This window comes from Gymnoscopelus microlampas (genome assembly GCF_963454915.1).
Source record: "Gymnoscopelus microlampas genome assembly, chromosome: 1".
Lineage (NCBI taxonomy): Eukaryota > Metazoa > Chordata > Actinopteri > Myctophiformes > Myctophidae > Gymnoscopelus > Gymnoscopelus microlampas.
The window spans coordinates 28,628,120-28,647,352 of record NC_139962.1 but is presented as its reverse complement, the minus strand read 5'-3'; the positions used below and the strand labels follow the sequence as shown (position 1 = coordinate 28,647,352).

At 40.0% G+C, this 19,233-nt stretch overlaps 1 protein-coding gene across 2 annotated transcripts; it reads left to right on the top strand.

The window, feature by feature from the left end:
• Positions 1-86: 86 nt before the first annotated feature.
• Positions 87-18,840, top strand: vat1l (vesicle amine transport 1-like; the record flags this gene model as incomplete). 2 transcript variants are annotated; one of them, XM_084060932.1, is made up of 9 exons in its annotated part: positions 87-307; positions 1,455-1,584; positions 1,809-2,024; positions 3,543-3,685; positions 5,462-5,565; positions 6,166-6,221; positions 6,359-6,553; positions 16,085-16,168; positions 17,508-17,742. In XM_084060932.1, 9 exons carry the CDS (start codon positions 87-89, stop codon positions 17,604-17,606), a joined length of 1,248 nt encoding a protein of 415 aa, XP_083917058.1. In that variant the 3' UTR covers positions 17,607-17,742. The 2 variants fall into 2 exon arrangements, with proteins under 2 accessions (XP_083917058.1, XP_083917057.1); XM_084060931.1 differs by having other exon boundaries at positions 94-307; positions 16,085-16,164; positions 17,508-18,840.
• Between the last annotated feature and the right edge of the window lie 393 nt (positions 18,841-19,233).

Here is a 19,233-nt window from a genome sequence, read left to right as displayed (position 1 = left end):
CACGGTGTTGCAGTTCTGAACGCACCAGAATACATTCTGATCCCAGAAGGCTGCGATCAAGAACAGAACAGCTCGCCGGTATCATCATGGCCACAGAAGCTGTCAACATGACGGAGGAAACCGATCATATGTTGGAAAAGAATGTAAGAAAAGAGACGGAAAATGTGACATCTTCATCATCATCAGATGCCAAAGAGATGCGAGCGGTGATATTAACGGGTTTCGGGGGTCTGAACAAACTCAGGGTGACCAAGAAGACGATGCCCGAGCCACAGCGGGGAGAAGTGAAGATCCGCGTCAAAGCATGGTAACATTTATTGTGTATACATTGGAAAATAGCCGATCTAGATCTGCTATTTTCAAAACAAATCTTGAAATGAAATGTGGAATATTTGGGAGATTCTTTTTAAATGTGCCCCTGATGGATAATGTGTGCAATGTCTTCTGTGTCTATCATTGATAGATTGTGATGATGTGTAATGTTGCATCTGCAGTAGGTCCAGTAGGTCTAGCATTAATTCATTCTTTTTTTTTTACTTTCTTAAAAAAGAAAAGAAAAAAAAAGAAAAAAAATAATTTATATATATATATATATATAATATATATATATATATATATTATTATTATTTATTTTTTTAATTCATTCTCTGATTCCACTATTATGTCATTCTGCTGGCTTTATTTTTAAAAACCCATGCAGATAGTATAATTTATTTTGATAGGTATGAAGCTACAGGTCCTTTTACTGTAGCTTGCCTAGGGCCTCACAAATATTAGCCGTACTTACTGTGAGCCATTTTTCTATGAAAATATGTGTCCTTGACAGCAATATGACTAAGGTATCTAGCATGAACTTTGCTGTTGAGTTGATATCATGTTCACCCTCAGACAAGTCGTTGTCTTTATCTTACAGTATGTTTAGTCATTGGGAATGTAGCAAAAAGAAAATTGGTGGTGTCTTGAAAAGGTATTATTATCATCTTAATATAATGCATTATACAGACAGACAGACAGATGGACAGACAGACAGACAAATAGACAGGATTTCCCCAAACTCTTGGCTCTTACATCTTTGGAAAAAATATTTATGCTTGTGTGATATTTACATAACATAATACTTTTCCAAACAAATGAATCATGTTCAATGTGGTACACCAAATTGTAATTTGAATCATAAAATTGTGAAAATAATATTTACTTACTACTAGCTCTGATTTAGAGGTTCAATTCTCAAAAATGTAAATAGACAGACAGGAGACAGACCAAGATACAGTACATACAGATTTCCACAGGGCCTTCTTTGTAATAGTGCCCAATTCTCTTGTTTTTGGTGAAAATGATAATAACTCATGGCATTTGTGTTTTACCATTGATTGATTAGATGGCAGAATCTGAGACGGATCATATTTCAGCAAAATGAAAACTAAAAATCTGAAGGAAATCCTATGTTACAGTGGTCTGAACTTCGTAGACCTGATGGTACGCCAGGGAAATATCGACAGTCCTCCAAAAACTCCTCTTGTCCCTGGATTTGAATGTTCTGGAATAGTAGAGTCAGTGGGTGAAAACACTAACGGCTTTGAGGTCAGTGAATTTAAGGATTAAAATACTGCAGTGATATTATGCATTGAAGTGCATCCACTTTGATAAATTACCAAAGTACCAAAAGTGGTTAATGGTTTTGAGTCAACAGAAGCAGGTGGGCTGTTACCACTGAAATGTTTTTCTCCCAAAAGCCATGTAATTACAGCATGATTTACATTTCTGCTAAATCATCCAGCCATCCATGCTTGCCATTTTTCTTTCAGATTGGAGACAGAGTTATTGCTTTTGTGAATTACAATGCCTGGGCAGAGGTGGTTTGTACACCGGCAGAGTTTGTCTACAAGATGCCAGATGAAATGACTTTTCCTGAGGCTGCAGCCTTCTCTTTGAACTTTGTGGCTGCTTACATGATGCTCTTTGAGGTTGCCAATCTCAGAGAGGGGATGTCAGTATTGGTCCATTCAGCAGGAGGTGGTGTGGTAAGTCCATTCCTTGAGGGACAGAGGGAGAATGTGGAAAAGAAAATGTTTTCAGGGCTGTCTGCGTCCATAATGTTTAGCCTTCTGCCTCTCCAGTGACATAGCCTCTAATCATATAAAAAAGAAAAGATTTCACACAGTGAAAGGGCCTTGAATTTACAGGTCTTACACTACTGTATCTGGAGGGATCTGTAGTGTGTACAGTGTATTTACGTATACATAACGCACTCGCGCGCACGCACGCACGCACGCACGCACGCACGCACGCACGCACGCACGCACGCACGCACGCACGCACGCACACACACACACACACACACACACACACACACACACACACACACACACACACACACACACACACACACACACACACACACACACACACACACTTGTCTTGGGCGTCATTAATTGAACTAATCTTACTGGGACTGCCTTCTTCCCAGCTACAATGTGAAAATTATTATGTAGGTTGTAGCCTGTCTGGTAGTAGTGGATGATAAAAATATATACAGATTTTCTTCATCTTTAACAGTTCCTTCTATCTAAAGTATTAACATCATTTTGAGATCAAATAATTGATTATGTAATTACTTAACAGGAAGTTAGTTGTGTTATTAAATTAAATATACAGTATATATAGCCTACTATATGCTGTATATATATTAGGGCATTAACCAAAGCATTGACGTGTCGACATCATTAACACAAGTCGACGCCCACCGGGAGAAGTCGACAAGTCGCGTTTTTATTTTATCTTAATTTTAATATTTGTATCATTAGTTTTGCTCTGTGTGTGCTTGTGTGCATGCACACTTGAATTTGTTAGCAACATGTAACATGACTTGAAGGTACATCATTATCCTATAATAAAAGTGCTAAGATGGTGGGGAGACCGACAGCGGACCGCGCTCACAAAACTTACATCCGGACCTGCGAGGCGCACCGTTTTTCCGATCCTCACCAAACTTGGCACAAACACTGTTCAGGGGTCTGCCATCAGAATAGTCATACCAGGGGCCAAGTTAGGGTCCCCTGGGTGCCACAGGCGCACCGATCCACTCCAGACTTGGCACAAACACTGTTCAGGGGTCTGCCATCCGAATAGTCATACCAGGGGCCACATGTGGCCCCCAGGGACCATGTTATGGGCCCCCAGGGGCCACAGTTGCTCTGATCCGCACCAAACTTGGCACAAACACTGTTCAGTGGTCTGCCATCAGAATAGCTTTATGCTAAGGGTGTCTTCGGATATGCGCACCGGGAGCGCACTCACGTATTGGTTTGTATTGGACCAGTGCGCTCAGTGCCTTATATCTGAACGCACCCTTAGACTTCTCAAGTGCCCACTCTTCCGGTTACCGTCAGCACAAGCCTACGGTTTCCTAACCATTGTTCGAAATATGAAACAATACTGTATCTTAATTGTCTCTAGTTGCAAATGTGTTTGTGTATTTTAATGTGAGAGTCTGTATATACTGGTGTTGGCGAACCCTGATAACTTGTTCTTCTTTTCAGGGTCAGGCTGTGGCTCAGTTGTGCTCCACTGTACCCAATGTCACCATCTTTGGCCTCGCCTCATGTTTCAAACATGTAGCCATCAGAGACTCTGTGACCCACCTCTTTGACAGAAATGTTGATTATGTACAAGAAGTCAAAAAGTAAGGGCAGAAGTTTTGTCTGTAGTGCTTTTTTAAGTCATGTTTTCTTCAGGTTTAAACATATTATATATATCTTTTTAGTTTAGCTAGCACTTCACACTATTATAAAAGCACTGCACACTGTTATTGTGATATCAATGTGTGATTGGCACTGCAAAGATGCAGATGTTACCTGATGCCTTATTCTGTCGTGAGTGGCCTTGGTCCCCATGGTAACACAGCTCATCTCAAAAAGCAGTAGCAGTTTGTGGGGGTGGAGCCCTGGAGGCTCTTAAGGAAAATTATCTGTAGACAGTGTACCAGAGCCAATAGGGACATGCTCTAATATACCTCACACATTTCTTAACCATTCACACTGCATGTTGTCAGACTGTCCGGCGGCAAATAGTAATACCCACATTCATGAACCTATTTGCCACTACTGGCAAATGTTGTAACGTTTAATTTGAACATTTTATATAGACTGTAAATAGGTTCCTAAGATGCCTCAAGTTAGGAGCAGTATGCAGCAAAATATTTTTTCTTCTTGTTTTTTTTTTAGCAATCACTAATGGAATCTTTAAGCATGTTGTCTCCTCTCTATTCAAATTCAAAAACACTAACACTAGTACACACACACACACACACACACACACACACACACACACACACACACACACACACACACACACACACACACGCATAAAATAAGCCAAAATACTAAGCTCTTCCGGCCACACTACAGTGTTTTCTTTCTCTTTTTTAAACTTATGCTGCTGCTGTCTACCCACATATCACAATGGTCGTAGGTTAATAAGCCTTTTTATCTCTTTGGCCCACACATTCTTCTCAGGATCAAGAGCAAAGTAAAATTAAATTGGTCTTTTTACAATAGGCGAATACCATGGGCATCACAAGACCGCCAAGCAGTTTAGTGAAGCAGCCTTGTGCCCAAGGCCTCAATGCAGAAAGTTAGGAATTAGGACCCCCCCGATCATTACATGCCTTTCATTCTTTCACATTAGTACCATAGCCACTATACTTTGTTGTACATCAAAAAGAGAACGCAGCCAATCTATAAGCTCACATGTTGCAATCTTTTCTTTAAAAAAAGAAAAAGTATTTACCCAGGGGTCGCTCAGAACAAATTATCTTTTTCAGGAACGCCCTGCTTCACAGTCACACACACACATTTAACCTGGGAACTGCCCAGTACAACCACGTCTTGTACTGTTGGCCACTTAGCAGCTCCATTGGAGCAATTATAGGGTTCAGTGCCTTGCTCAAGGGCACTTCAGCGGTGTTGGGGGGGGGGGGGGGGGGGTAAGTGGTAGCCATTCACTTCCCCACCCAGATTGTTTCTGCCGGTTCGGGGAATCGAAACGGTAACCTTTCAGTCACAAACACGCTCCTCTACATTCGGCACACATTGATCTACAAGCTCTGATGCGTTGTGAGCTTGTAGATCAACTATGTTTGCAGAATGTAAAAATAGGTAAATAAAAGGTAAAAAATGTAAAAATAAGAAAAGAATTCTCTAATGTACAGTACCACCAAGAGACAGAGATTGGAGCTGCTCCACTGACACAGAATTAAAGGCCATATCTAAAATCATTTTGAGTGATATTATTAGAACTTTCAATTCAGCCTCCGGTTTACTATCAATGGAGCTTAATGACTGAATTATGACGGTTTTGTTTGTAGCTTAAAGAAATACTTATTCATGTTGACCTGTCTTGAATCCATTTCCCCACATCATCTGTAAGTGATTTTTTTCTTTTTCTTTAATAATTTTAGGATCTCTCCAGAGGGAGTGGATATTGTTTTGGATTGCTTGTGTGGGGAGAACACCGGAAAAGGACTGGGTTTGCTGAAACCACTGGGAACATACATCCTCTATGGTGTGAATTATACTCACCTCAAATGTGTTATTATAAACATTATTTCAGTCAGTTTATTCCAACCGCAAATATCTTAACCATGCCATGCTATGTTTTAGTCAAATATTTTTAGTCACATACTATTCAACTCTGATGGCCGTCGAGCAATATATTAGTTTAGTCTAGTTAGTCACATTTGGCACAAGGGTTTCATCCTCTCAAGTCTCCCAGATGACTGTGCTGGGAATTAATTTGTTAATTTGAATAGATTTGTGACCTATGGTGACCATCACATTTCTGGTTTCCTGTTCGATTTTGTCATTGGCTAATTGCCTAATTCCTTTTAAATATCTATCACACATGTGAAATGATATGCAAATTAGAGCTCAGGTGTGTCATCCATTGAGTTCTGAATTCATTAATATCATTACAAAGACATGAATTCATTATTGCGATTAAAATGCAAGATGTGCCAGTGCATGCTTTGACAGTGCTACAGGTCTAAAAGTGCCAACTATTTCCCTGCTAACCATTTACCTAGTGATTTTTCTATTATTCACAAATCCCTTCAGCACAACCGTCTTCACAAACCTCTTTTTTCTGTCTGTTTGTTTTTTCCAGGTGCATCAAATATGGTAACTGGGGAAACAAAGAGTTTCTTCAGCTTTGCAAAATCTGTGAGTCTGGGATGCATTCTGTCAATCAACATTAGAAGAAACACCCTGTTATTTCCTAATGAACATTTCATGACACTGACACACAAATAAGATCCTCATGATGATGAATAATGTGTGTCTCTTTTGTTTGACTGTAGTGGTGGCAGGTGGAGAAGGTGAACCCTATTAAACTATATGAGGAAAACAAAGTCATTGCAGGATTCTCGCTCTTGCATCTCCTCTTCAAACAGGGAAGATGTGGCCTTGTGAGGACAGTGATGGATAGACTCTTTTCACTTTACAACCAAGAGAAGATCAAGCCTTTAGTCGACTCCCTTTGGGCCCTGGAGGAGGTAAGGACCTATAGTGGGTATGGGGGTTGTACAGTAGGGGTAAATTATGCTCAAATCCATCGTCACAATGGTAACATCATGATAAGTGATTTTAGAGCAGGTGATATGTGAACATCCAGGATGCGGTCTGTTGTTTGTCACTCTTCTGTTCAGTGTGTTGTCAGCTGTTCATGCACATTCTGACGCAGATGGCGGATGGGTTATCTCCCATGTTCCACACTCGTTTCACGCCTGCACAAACTGTCATAGCCCATACAGTACATCAGTCAATATCTCCTTTTCTACAAACTCTCATCACCAAGCACATTGACTCAAACCCACATATTCAATCCACATATTTCACCAAACACATTTGGCACAAAGGTTTCAGCCTTCAGTTTCATCCATGGCACAATACTTAGCACTTGTGGCTTGAATTCCAGTTTAACAACAATGATGCATTTTAAATGAAGTCTTCCTCTACAGTTATAACTTAAGTCATAGAATTTGTTTCCTGTGCATATTTTGATATACCATCGCCTGTCACCAGGCTGGCCCTGCCACCTTTTGCTCTTCCTTGTGGACCTACTGTACCTGTGAAAGTTACCTTTTTCTGGACAATGTGGTTGAACCTGACATGCGCTGATACTCTGCACCTTAATCTCGTGTAATCTTGTTGCACCTTAATGTCTATGTCATGTACAGTATATATCTGCTGCTATGCTCATTCACCTTATGTGTCGGCTGACTAACATCATGTACATGCTCTACCGGATGGATATGCTATGTGTAAATGTGTACAGTAGATACATTTATTTTTACAGTGCAAATGAGGCAGATGCTTCTTGTGCAACATTTTCAGCAGATATAGAATCACAGTCTCTTGTGCAAGTGAGAGAAATATCAGACATGTTATACATACAGTATATGATAGTACTGGTGCAGCAGCAGTGGAGTGTAATCATGGTCATAGTCATAGTCATATAAGTGATAATGCCTTTGTGACTTTGTGACAGCCTGTGCCATTGAGACTGACATGATGATAGGCCTCAGCAATTGCTCAACAGATGGTTGACAGGTGGAAACTGCGCCATTGTCCGCTCTACATAGAATTAGACGTTTTGATTGTACAGGTAGCAGAATGGAATTGCACAGTGACACACACATCACAAGTGGAGGAAACTGCTAGACGTACATACATACTACATTGACAGGACCTATAAATTAACATTGTAAATGTCTAGCATTCAAAAGCTATATTTGCAATGCAGAGCATAAAGCCTCTCTACTGTAAAACGTTACATTAAATGTATATTGAATATATTAGTATCCTTGTATTTGTTTATAGGGAGTTAAGGAGAGTTTACCAGGGTTGACTTTTTCCCCTCCTGACATCACAAACCTGCTCAACTGCATGATTGTTGAATGTTGGGGGTGGGCAGAATTCGCTGTTCAAATACCCTTTTCCAACACTTCTAAAACATATTTTAGCATATGAGATGCCAAATTATAACAGAAGTACTTTCATTATTTGATTATCCAGCATTTATAATTCTCTGTTGTCCTGCCTTTATGTATTTTTGGGGGCAGACAGATTAGGGGAATGACATTCAGCAAATGGTCTGGCCGGGCTTGAAATTGAACTGGGGAATCGCTGATCAGGGCATTGTGCCCATGTGGTATGCGTCTTAACTACTAGGCTATCGGGTCGCCCCAACTATTGTGTTGTTGAATGATAAGCTGTGGTCCACAAACAGCATTTGTACGCATCTGTTGCCTATGTCCCGGTTAGAGAGGGGCAGTGTGAAGAGGCATGGTAATGGCATTATCGGTGGATCTGTTTTACATATCACTGTATTTTCCGTAACTCTGTGTGAAATAACGATACTACTTAGCTAAGTGTGAACCCAGCCAGAGGAAGACTGTTGTTCAGATAGAGCCTTGCCCACTGGATTGTTGCTGGCTCTTTTCTGGACATTCTTGTGCCCACTAATCAGAGCTATAGCATTACAGTATGTTTGAGGTGATATCAATGAATCATGTCTACTGGGTTTGACACACTACTACTGGATGTTAACACCCCACAATATGGCAGATGCTACCGTGAAAAGCTCCAAAATGTTCGAGAAATACTGATCCTGACCCTGGGGCTGTTGGATTTGGGGGCCCACAGGAAATTGCTGGTTGTGATACATATTTTTTTACCTGCAGTCATTTTGGTTGGACTTGTAAGTACATTATTGCTTGAATGACTTTGTTCATGTCGTGCTCATTTTATTTTTGTATCGATTCAATACTTTATTAGTCAAAAATGTAAAACAGAACGGACGTACAGAAAAACACGTGGGCTAAAAGGATAACACAATTTCCATAATGGTCCTATGTATTCAATTTATCAACAGACTAAAGCATAGAATATTCATAATCATTCATTAATGGCAAGTGAATAATATTATATAATAATTCATTTTAAGAGTGTCAGTACTGATGACATTTGTTTGTTGGCATGTTATAGGCCTATCTGTAGACTACGTCACTTATTCTATCGGCTGCTCAGTTAAAATATGCTGAAATATGCAGGGTAACAGTGGGCAAGAGTGAGTGAGCGAGACAGACAGACAGACAGACAGACAGACAGACAGAGACAGACAGACACAGACAGACAGACAGACAGACAGACAGACAGACAGACAGACAGACAGACAGACAGACAGACAGACAGACAGACAGACAGACAGACAGAGACAGAGACAGACAGTGTGTGCTCTCTTCAGATTTGCCTTTTTCATGGGAAGCTGCCCTCATATATTGACAGCAGAAGTTTGGCAGAATGTCCATGCATTCACTGGATCCAATGCCCATGACAAACCTCATTAAAAAGTAGTGAGGAGGCATGCCAGGGCCCAGGAAGCCTCCAATTGCTTGTGTGCATGGCAGCAAAATCTCAGGGGTGCTGGTTGGCCTAAATGCTGACCCTGCAAACTATTTAGCCAGGAATGAATCATTGCGAGAGGTCATGTGAGTGGGAGTGAATAAGGGGAAATAGTCTGACTACTTCATTTTTAATAGCATCATTGGCTCAGAGAAAACATGCTTGTGCTTCCAATTTGCTGTCCCAATGTAAAATAATTGCCATTTAGTGTCTAAGAGTTAGCCTATCATTCTTATTTATGGTTATACGATTAGTGCATCAACTGCAAAACAGCACATTAAAGCTTCCATTGCATCTACAATGCATCGGGATCATATCATTCTCTTCTTCGTCATTGCTAGAAAACTATAGTCACAACAGTGTCTGACCTAATTGTTGCTCTATGCTGGGCTTGCACACATTCTAAACAAATGAATGCTCATGAAACAATGGGCTGTGCACAAAGGGGGACGTTCAGTTATGTTTCTGTGTGGACTCCAATGAGAACGCAATATGGCATCCTCAGAAATTTGATGTTATTGGTTAACATCCACTGATGCTATGATGCAAACATAACATCAAAGTAAACACATAGTAGTCAAATAAAGTTAAATACAAAATTAAACAAACTAAAACACATAAAACACCATTAAAACACCACCAGGGGGCTTAATGAAGTTCTATCAACCTCATAGACACATGAAAAACATAAAAAGTGCAAAACCATGGCACCACCTCTTTAAAACATGTCCATGTGTACATATTTTTCTTATATATTAGCCTTATATAATATAATAGTAATGAAGCATCAAAATTACAATGAAATATGTAAATGTCAATGATTTACTCAGAGACAACTTGCTGTTCTACTTAGTTCCTTTTAAAGCTCAGTGCTATTAGTGGAGACTTAAATAGAAATAGATTGCTACAGAAAATAATACCGTGTTTAATTAAATTAGTCTTGACAGCACTCTCAGTGCTGTTTGAAAAGTCAGTGTGACTTTAATTTTAATATGTCCCATTAACAACAGTCCCTCTCTCCACACTGTCTAGACTCTAGACCGTTAAATGCAGTCTGGCCTGAGATTGCCTTTCTCTGTGCGGCAACAGGCAATTTATGTGAGATCTGGCTGGCTCAGTTCTGTGAGCGGGCTGAATTATTGTGATGTTTTGTTACACAGTAGCTTAGAGTAACAGTTGAGCCTATGGCTCCGGCTCCAGAGAGTGACCGACATTGGGGGAAAACACCAAAACCAACAACACGAGGCAGGAAGTTCAAGCTTTGAGGTTCAAAGTCAATTGTTTCTTTTACACTATAATAATAAATAAAAGCAGGAGCAGCGGAATCAGGGGGGGGAGTGTAGGGGGAAAGGGGGAGGAGGGCTTTCAGAGCACTCCAGGGTTAAAAGAACTATATGATCGTCATTAGCGCCACAGATTCCAGCTTTGAAATCCACTTTAGATCAGAATAACATTCACTTGTTCCTTGTGCACGAGGAGGGCTACTTAGGGGTCCAGATGGCTGCATCTAAACCCATACCCCTTCCTCTCTGCACTTGCTGGCGGTCTGCTCATCTCTGGATCTGGGAGGAACTGGTTTTCTTCTGTTGCTTTGACCTTTATACATTAAGACCGGGAACGCATCTGTGACATTTTAAGATTTCTTTGGCTATTCAAAAATAGCAGATATACAAGCTCATAGCAAGGCACCTACTGTATGAGCTTGTAGAGTTGCTATTTTTTTATGTTTTAAAGCGAACATTGTAAACTCTGTTTATGGGGGTCCCTGAAACAACATATTTTGAGATGGGGGTCCGCGGCCAAATAAATATCATTTTGGGGGTCCTTGACATGGAAAAGTTGGAGCACCACTGATATATAGTAGCAACATACTGTTAGGATTTACTTAGAAAACATTTTTAGATATGTATTTGGCCGTGGACCCCTATCTCAAAATGTTTTGTTCCAGGGACCCCCCAGAAGCAAAGATTTGAGAACAAATGTTTGCTTTAAAATATTTTTTCAAAGATTTGCACACATTTTCAAGATTTTTCAAAAATAGCAGATCTACAAGCTCATAGCGTGGCATATCTGCTATTTTTGAATAGCCAAAGAAATCTTTAAATTACACAGATGCGTTCCCGGATTGAATGGGTTAAATAGGGAGAGAGATCAAGCACCAATACAGTGGGAGACTGCTTTGGGTGTTGTCAGCTCATATCCTGCACCTGCTCAACAATTACTCATTTGGGAGTCTTCCCAGTGACTGCACTGGCATTCTATACACTGCAGCTCAAAAGAAAAGTAGAGAAAATCATGCATACACACAAATCTATAACATATCAAAGGAATTAACACAAGGCCAGCTATAATCCAAATTTGAGGGACTATTTTGAGGATGTGAGTCAAGTTTTCCAGTGTCTTCCCTCATTACTCAAGTGACATGCACTGCATGTTACATTTGTGCATCGATGGGACACTCCTAGACATGGGAAATCGTTAAAAAAATGCTCAAATAATAGCTTGCCTCTTGCACATGTAGACAGTAGGCCCTACTAACTACAAACTACTGCTACTATAAAATGCAGAATGTAACTGCACAACAGCTGTTAGCCTAGACAACAAAGTCAGCAACATTATCCAATGTTGAATTAACCACTGGTAGTCAAGATGTTGTTTTCTTCTGGAAAAGGGTCACGCGATGCGGTTGTGATGAATATGCACAAACGTAGCAAAATGAAAATAGTATGGATGTAGGCTACTCTTGCCATTTTTGCAGTGTTGTTCTGGGATGCACAAGTGTCAATCGATCATGTTGTGACTCCCTCTGAAACTGCGTGATGAAAAGTACTGAGAACGTATGCATCTACTACAGAGTTGTTGGGTGAAGCAGGAGTAATGTAAATGCATCTTTTTTCATTTCCTTTTTCTGTGAGCTATGATGCTGGGAACTGAAGAATATAGAAGAGAATTGCGGATGAAAGAGAATTAAGTTTTATTAAAGACAGTTCTTCACTGCAAAGGCCAAAACTTTACTCAACTATTAGTTTGAATTATTTGCTCTGTTCTTACACTCACATTATAGGAATATTATCAATATGCAATATTGTTTGGTGCATTCTTTTTGACTTTTTTGTTCATTTCTTCTTTGATAAAACATTAAAGTTGAGAATTTTCATAAATCTTTAGCCTGACTTATCCATCAACCTGCAGGCTGAGGTAATAATAATAATGTTTATTGTCCCCAAGGGGAAAATTGTCTTCACAAGGTCTGTTCACAACAAAACAAGGTAATCGAGAAAAAAAAAGTAGTTTCTCACATAGAATATTTCTCTTCTCCTCTGTCGTCTTTACTTCTCTTTTTTTTCCTTTTCTTTAATTTTATTTTCTTTATAACTGCATGGGGCCTGCTTTAATCTTAAGTTCACCCTCTCAGGCTCAGTACCTCGATGTCCCGGAACTCCCAAGTTCAGTTCACATTGGTGGCTGTGTTACTGTTTTGTTTTATTTCATTGTTATTGTCATGTTACATGATCGCTTATCATTGCTCTTTGTCAAGATTGTATTAACCCTGAGAGGATTTGAAACCAGCCTGTCTGTTAGCATCAGTCTTGTTATTTCATTAAGTGACTGCATGTCACTGACAGGGTTTCTGTTGCTTCTCACTCAAGCTTGAACTGAATTTCTTTCTGGTGTGATTCTTCACTGCTTGTCACTACTGCCACCTAAGGTGCATTTCATCAAACTGCAACTACTGTGCACTTACTGTGGATCCTAACATGTGACTATATAATCTGGTTTATTTGGCATTTCCTCTGAAAATGTGAATGTGTGAACCAATGTATGAATTTGTGTCTTATCGGTGATGTTTCTAAGTGCACATCACAGGATGTTTTTGGGCAGAATGAGGTCACTGGTTAGCCTATGATTGAACACTGCTTTCAGTGTTCTTTGTGGGGGATAAACCCATACTGTGTTACAGTGCATTGCATACTCCAGCTGAACAGCTAGTCAGAACAGATGTTCTGACTAGCTGGAGTAGTTCGGCCACTGTGAATGGTCAGAAGTTCGTCAGACATTGAAGGTGGGTGTGATAGCCCGACTTCATCCACTGCCAGTGAAAGCGAGTGAAAGCAGCCATAGTATTGAAGAGATGTTGGCTGAGGAGAGGTATAGTCTCACGAGCCAACCTCCAGGAGGTACAAACACCTCTGAAATCCCTCTCTAGTGACTATGCGTAAACACAACCTGTCAAAGGGAAATGGCAAAAAAAGTCATTTTGCCAGAGGGCGAACCAGGTATTAAAACCACCACCTCTAGACAGTGCTAGCTGTACACTGCTTCAGTAGACCGACAGAGCAGATTACTGAGTGGGCAGGGTCTGGCATTCAGAAGTGTTCGGTGGCTGTATTGGCATTTGTCTGATTTGTCTGGCCATCTGAAAAAGAAACCTTGTTCGGGGGGAATCTCTGTGAAGTATGTAGCCGTACATAGTCTGAATAGCTGCAGTTCGTTCAGCTGGGTAGGTAATAACTACAAAATGACATCATTCAGAACCTTGGCTGGGTCTCTCAGAACAATATGTCGTTTGTTCTTGCACCTCGGAGATGTTCTGAGCAGCCGAATGAAGTTCAGCTACTATGATTGGCCAGATGGTCAAGGTGGGCATGATATACTGTATTATTTAGTTTTGTTTCCACATTCTGCCAACAGCGAAAGCATAGATAGTTTTGAAGAGACATTGGATGAGGAGAGGTATACTAGTCTCATGATCCAACCTCCAGGAGGTAGAAACTCCCCTGTAACCCCTCTCTGAGTGGAAATGCATAAACACAACCTGTCATAATAAATGGCAAAACCTCCATCCATACCATAATTTGCTTCAGCATGTCGGAGGAATATCCAGGTATTACAACCAGCACTTCCGGTGCTGCCTGTACATAATGCTTCAGTGGCTTGTGAGCGACAGAACGAACCAGGGTGTTGCCAGGCAGATTCATTGAGCTATATGGGCAGATTACTGAGTGGGTGGGGTCTGGCGTTTAGGACTCAGAAGAGTTTGGTGGCAGCATAAAATGCTTTCGCCCTCCCTGAACTTTCTTCGAATCGACGCTGAAGCCAAAAAAGGTTTGGCGTCGGTTGGACTCTTTTGAAGTATGTGTGGGGCATACTCAAGGCAAGCCCCCAGAACCACGGTAGAACAGTGAAGCGGCCAAGCCTAGTGGTCAAATCTGATGTTGCAACACTTCCGCATTGTGCGCGTGCATCTGCCGTTTGTGCAAAGCAAAGCAAAGCAAAGTAAAGCAAAGCAATGAGCGCCTGCTCACAACGCGTCACGACCCATGGACCAATGGAATGGACCCATGGAACCAATATGGAACCAATATTTCTTACTTCCGGGTGCTTCAAAACGCCACTGAGCAATTTCATTGAAATGAATAGCTGGGGGCGGGGCAATCCGCCCTCTAGATATATTATAACTCTATGGGCATACTGTATACTGTAATGTGGCCCAAACACAGATAAGCTACTGTAGGTCTTCTCTGTTCTCCTCCGTCTTCCTGATCAGCTGAAAGATCAAATAGCTAAATTCGAAGAGTATGATCGGCAGAGCGCAAATCTCCGCCAGGTGGGTGACAGATCTGTCTTTCAGCTGATCTGTCTTCCTAATCAGCATGAAGACCTAATAGCTAAACTAGAAAGGTGCGCTCAGTAGAGTGCAAATCGCCACCTGGAGACCTTGGTGGACACAGCCTTGGTCGATGGTCAATGGTCAATGGTCGAGTCAACGACGTCACCACCACATGCATACACGGAACTACCTGTAGAAGCATCACGGTTAAAAATGCACACAGCAGAAGCTGATGAAAAACAAACTGCAAAAGTAAGGAGGGAAAAGACCTCACTGAGTGTAATAAATGTAATTTGTTTAAATTGGTTGAAGGATATGTGTCTGTGTGATAGATATTCAGGTGGTTCTTTGAGCTAAAAGTCGAGTTGTTCCGATCATAATGTTGGGGTGTGATACCGATCACTGATTCTCTTCCCCAGGATCGGCCAATACCAACATCAAGTTTAAAAAAAATGTTTAGCCTTTGCTATAGAGTAGCTATCTGTACTGACTGTCTCTTCTTAGAATGGTCTTCTTAACCATTATTGTACCCATATTCACACTGTCTTTGCATAGACTTTTGGCCTATACAGTAGGTTATTGCCCATTATTAAACTCTCTTGAATAGGCCCTCCAAATATGTAATTATTAAATGTGACAATTTATTTTGGTGGCCGATCAGTCGGAGCATCTCTACCTAAAAGGAATCTTTATAGCCAGGTGAAACAGGAATGCAATCTCTGTACACATTACATGGCAGGCTTTATTTTTGGGCCAAAGAACCATATTATCTACAGAGAGAAATCTTTGTCAGTTGAAACGTCAGTCACCCCTGCAAAATAATAAAACGGGCAGGCCCAGTCGAGTGCTCCAGTAATTTATTTCGGTATGTCTTTTGAAGTGCCCAGGTATTTCTCTTCCTAACCATATTATCTAGTATGTTAAACGATAATTTTAATGGTATTCTATTGCATGTTTGATGTGCTACTGTATATTAAAACAGTTCCATTCATTTTGATTGTTTAATCAGGTAAAAGAGGCCATGCAGAGGATTCACGACAGAGGCAATATTGGAAAACTTATCCTGGATGTGGAGAAGTCTCCGACACCGTTGGTAACAAGAAGATTGTTTTATTTTAGTTCACTGCGGCAATAAGTCCAGTATATCAGCAAATACAGCAAAACCATCTGTCGCACAGCACCATAATAGTGACTCATCTACTTACGCTCTTACACTAAGTATCAAAGTCAAGTAAACAATTACACTTTCAAAGATTATAGTATTACAATATAATCTATAAATATTCTCTGAAAATGTTATATACAGTATATTATGCTTATTTACAGTATATATTATGCGTTTACACACACACACACACACACACACACACACACACACACACACACACACACACACACACACACACACACACACACACACACACACACACACACACACACACGTATATGTATATATACTTACATGCTGCATGTAATACATTCTATTATTATTCTTATCTCTTTTTCGCACTGTTGAGGAAAGCCTATGGTACTTAAATTTCACTGCCTGCATCAGCGCGAGCAGCTGTATTATGTATGTGCATGTGACAATAACATACTTTGAACCGTGCAATTTCATGAATCTCTGAAAGTAGAATTGTTTTCACATTGCCAGGTGGTAGGAAACAATCACAGTGAGTATGATGTCATTATCTTGTACAATAGTTTCCATGGTGACCTCAACATCTAACATTAAACATGTTTGTTTAATATTAGATGTTTGGACAAATTCATGTTCACAGCATCATTAGAAGAGGTAATAGGCAAGGACACGCTGATACATTGTTTCTCCACTTTTTTTCCTTCCATTTCTTTCCTACTATATATACTATATATCAGTGGTTCTCAAACATTTTCATGTCAAGGGTTATTTTATATTATATTATATTATATTATATACGATTGTTTTCATAAATAGACGATCTAGAAGCTGACAACGCATTTCGTTGTCAGATCGTCTGTTTTTGAATACTTGAAGTTCGGGCCTCATCGCCGATCCGACTGATATGCCCATATATGGAGATCTCTGTATCTGTCAGTCATTGTCCCTTTATGCCCATATATGGAGATCCGTGATGTCATCAGTATATATATGGAGCTGACTGATTTGTTTGCGCCTGATGCCACGATGAATGGCTGAGTCATGGTTACATGACTGCATGACGTCTCCCCGCCGGTCCTCCCTTAGGCCAGTCTTAATATAGGATAACCAAAGTATGAAATAGGGCCAAAGTGGTTCAACTGATTTATGATGCTATATTATGAAATTTTGCAGGGGACCCCCTGGAACCCACAGCCCCCCATTTTGAGAACCACTGCTATAGATAATATTTTGTGCTCGAATAGTACCCTAATTTGTGGATAAATGATATTCAGTGTAATATTCTCATTAGATGGCCAGTGACAGCACAGAAACCAGTGAGGCAGGGGAGGAGGAAGAGGAGCCAGAAGGGGACAACGATAACAAGGAGCGCATGCCCTTCATCCAGTAGAACACAGCTGAGCTGTCACACTACAACAGGCCTGTTTGGAGAGCCCCACCAACCGAGGGTCATGTTCTACACACAGATGCACCACACAGAATCAGAACTACACACTGCAAGCAGAAACCACTATACAGTATGTACTTATTTATATACTGTATGCTGTGATGTGTGTACTGTCTTGTGTTTATTGTTTTACATTTAATTGGTTAGATATACTTGTAATCGCCTAAGACCCCTCATCATAAAATTGCCACTCAACTGAAGTGCCATTATCAAAATAGTGTTATAAACAATGCCATTTTAACCGGAAATAGGTTCATGTTAAGGGTGTAACGATACAGTAACTGTCAATGCATCGATTTTAATTTCAATGATCCGACTATATCGATATGTAAACAGCAACATATCGTATTGTGTGAATTGTATCGACCTGAAATCGTATCGCCTTGCAAAGAATCGATTGTATCGATACTAAGAACTTGTGCCTTGTATTTGGCAATGTTAAAACAAGAGGGTTTAATTACTTCACACTGAGTTCCATATCACTACATCTCTTTAAATACGTGGAATCTCTGCATGCGTGTCAAGATGTGAGTTGGTCCATATTTGGTAAAATAAAATGTCTATGTATTTGCTAGTGAATCATTGTGTTTACTTATTTATACCCATAATACTACCCATTTCCCTTAAAAGACAAATCCTGCACTGTACACATATACATTTCCCACAAATAGATTTTTGGGCTAAATAATTACTGTATTGATTTTAAATCATTGTTTTGTATCGTATCGCTATAAATGAACGAATATCGTCTATGTATCGTCAACCATGTATCGTGATGCATATCGTATCGCTGTTACAATGTATCGTTACACCCCTAGTTCATGTCCATGTTCATGTTTGTTTTTTGACAAGCACCCTCAACAAATCTGTATTGTATCATTGGATGAGTTGTGAATGAGTTTGACTGCTTGTATAAATATAAGCAGACAAGCACATCATTTGTGAAAAAGTGCAACCAATGCACGCTGCATGGTCATCACAGCTAAAAATGTAACTTCTTTAAATTAGCAATGTTAAATTTTGCCTTATGCTGTCCCATTTTGGTTTTCCACCTCCAATGAAGGTAACTGTATAGTGGAAGTACAAATCTGAAATTATCCTAAGGTTTTCTTGCATCTGACCATGAGAATTAATCAAAACGTACTTTATATAAAGAAAGAAATGTCAGAAATTATGTTGCTCCCAAAACATAATGTATTCTTATGCAGGTTCTGCATTCTAACACACACAACAGCTCCTTATGTACCTGTGGGTCTCTGGGTCTTAACCATTATACAGTTTATGAGAAGATGTATACAGTAGGTTATCATTATGAAGGTGAACAAATGCATTAAGAAATTGATAAATAAATCCAATAAATATACAATTATCTTAAGATGTATACACATTAAATACATAATAGGTGAAAGATAAAGAATTGTTTATAAATATATCTATATGACATTTTTGATTCTAACTACAATGTACTAGTTTGTAGATGTATGATCACCAGTGCCTTTGAGATAGAAACCATATAGCTTTTCTATATTTGGAATATGCTCCTCCGACAAAGCTTACTCATCTGTGGATC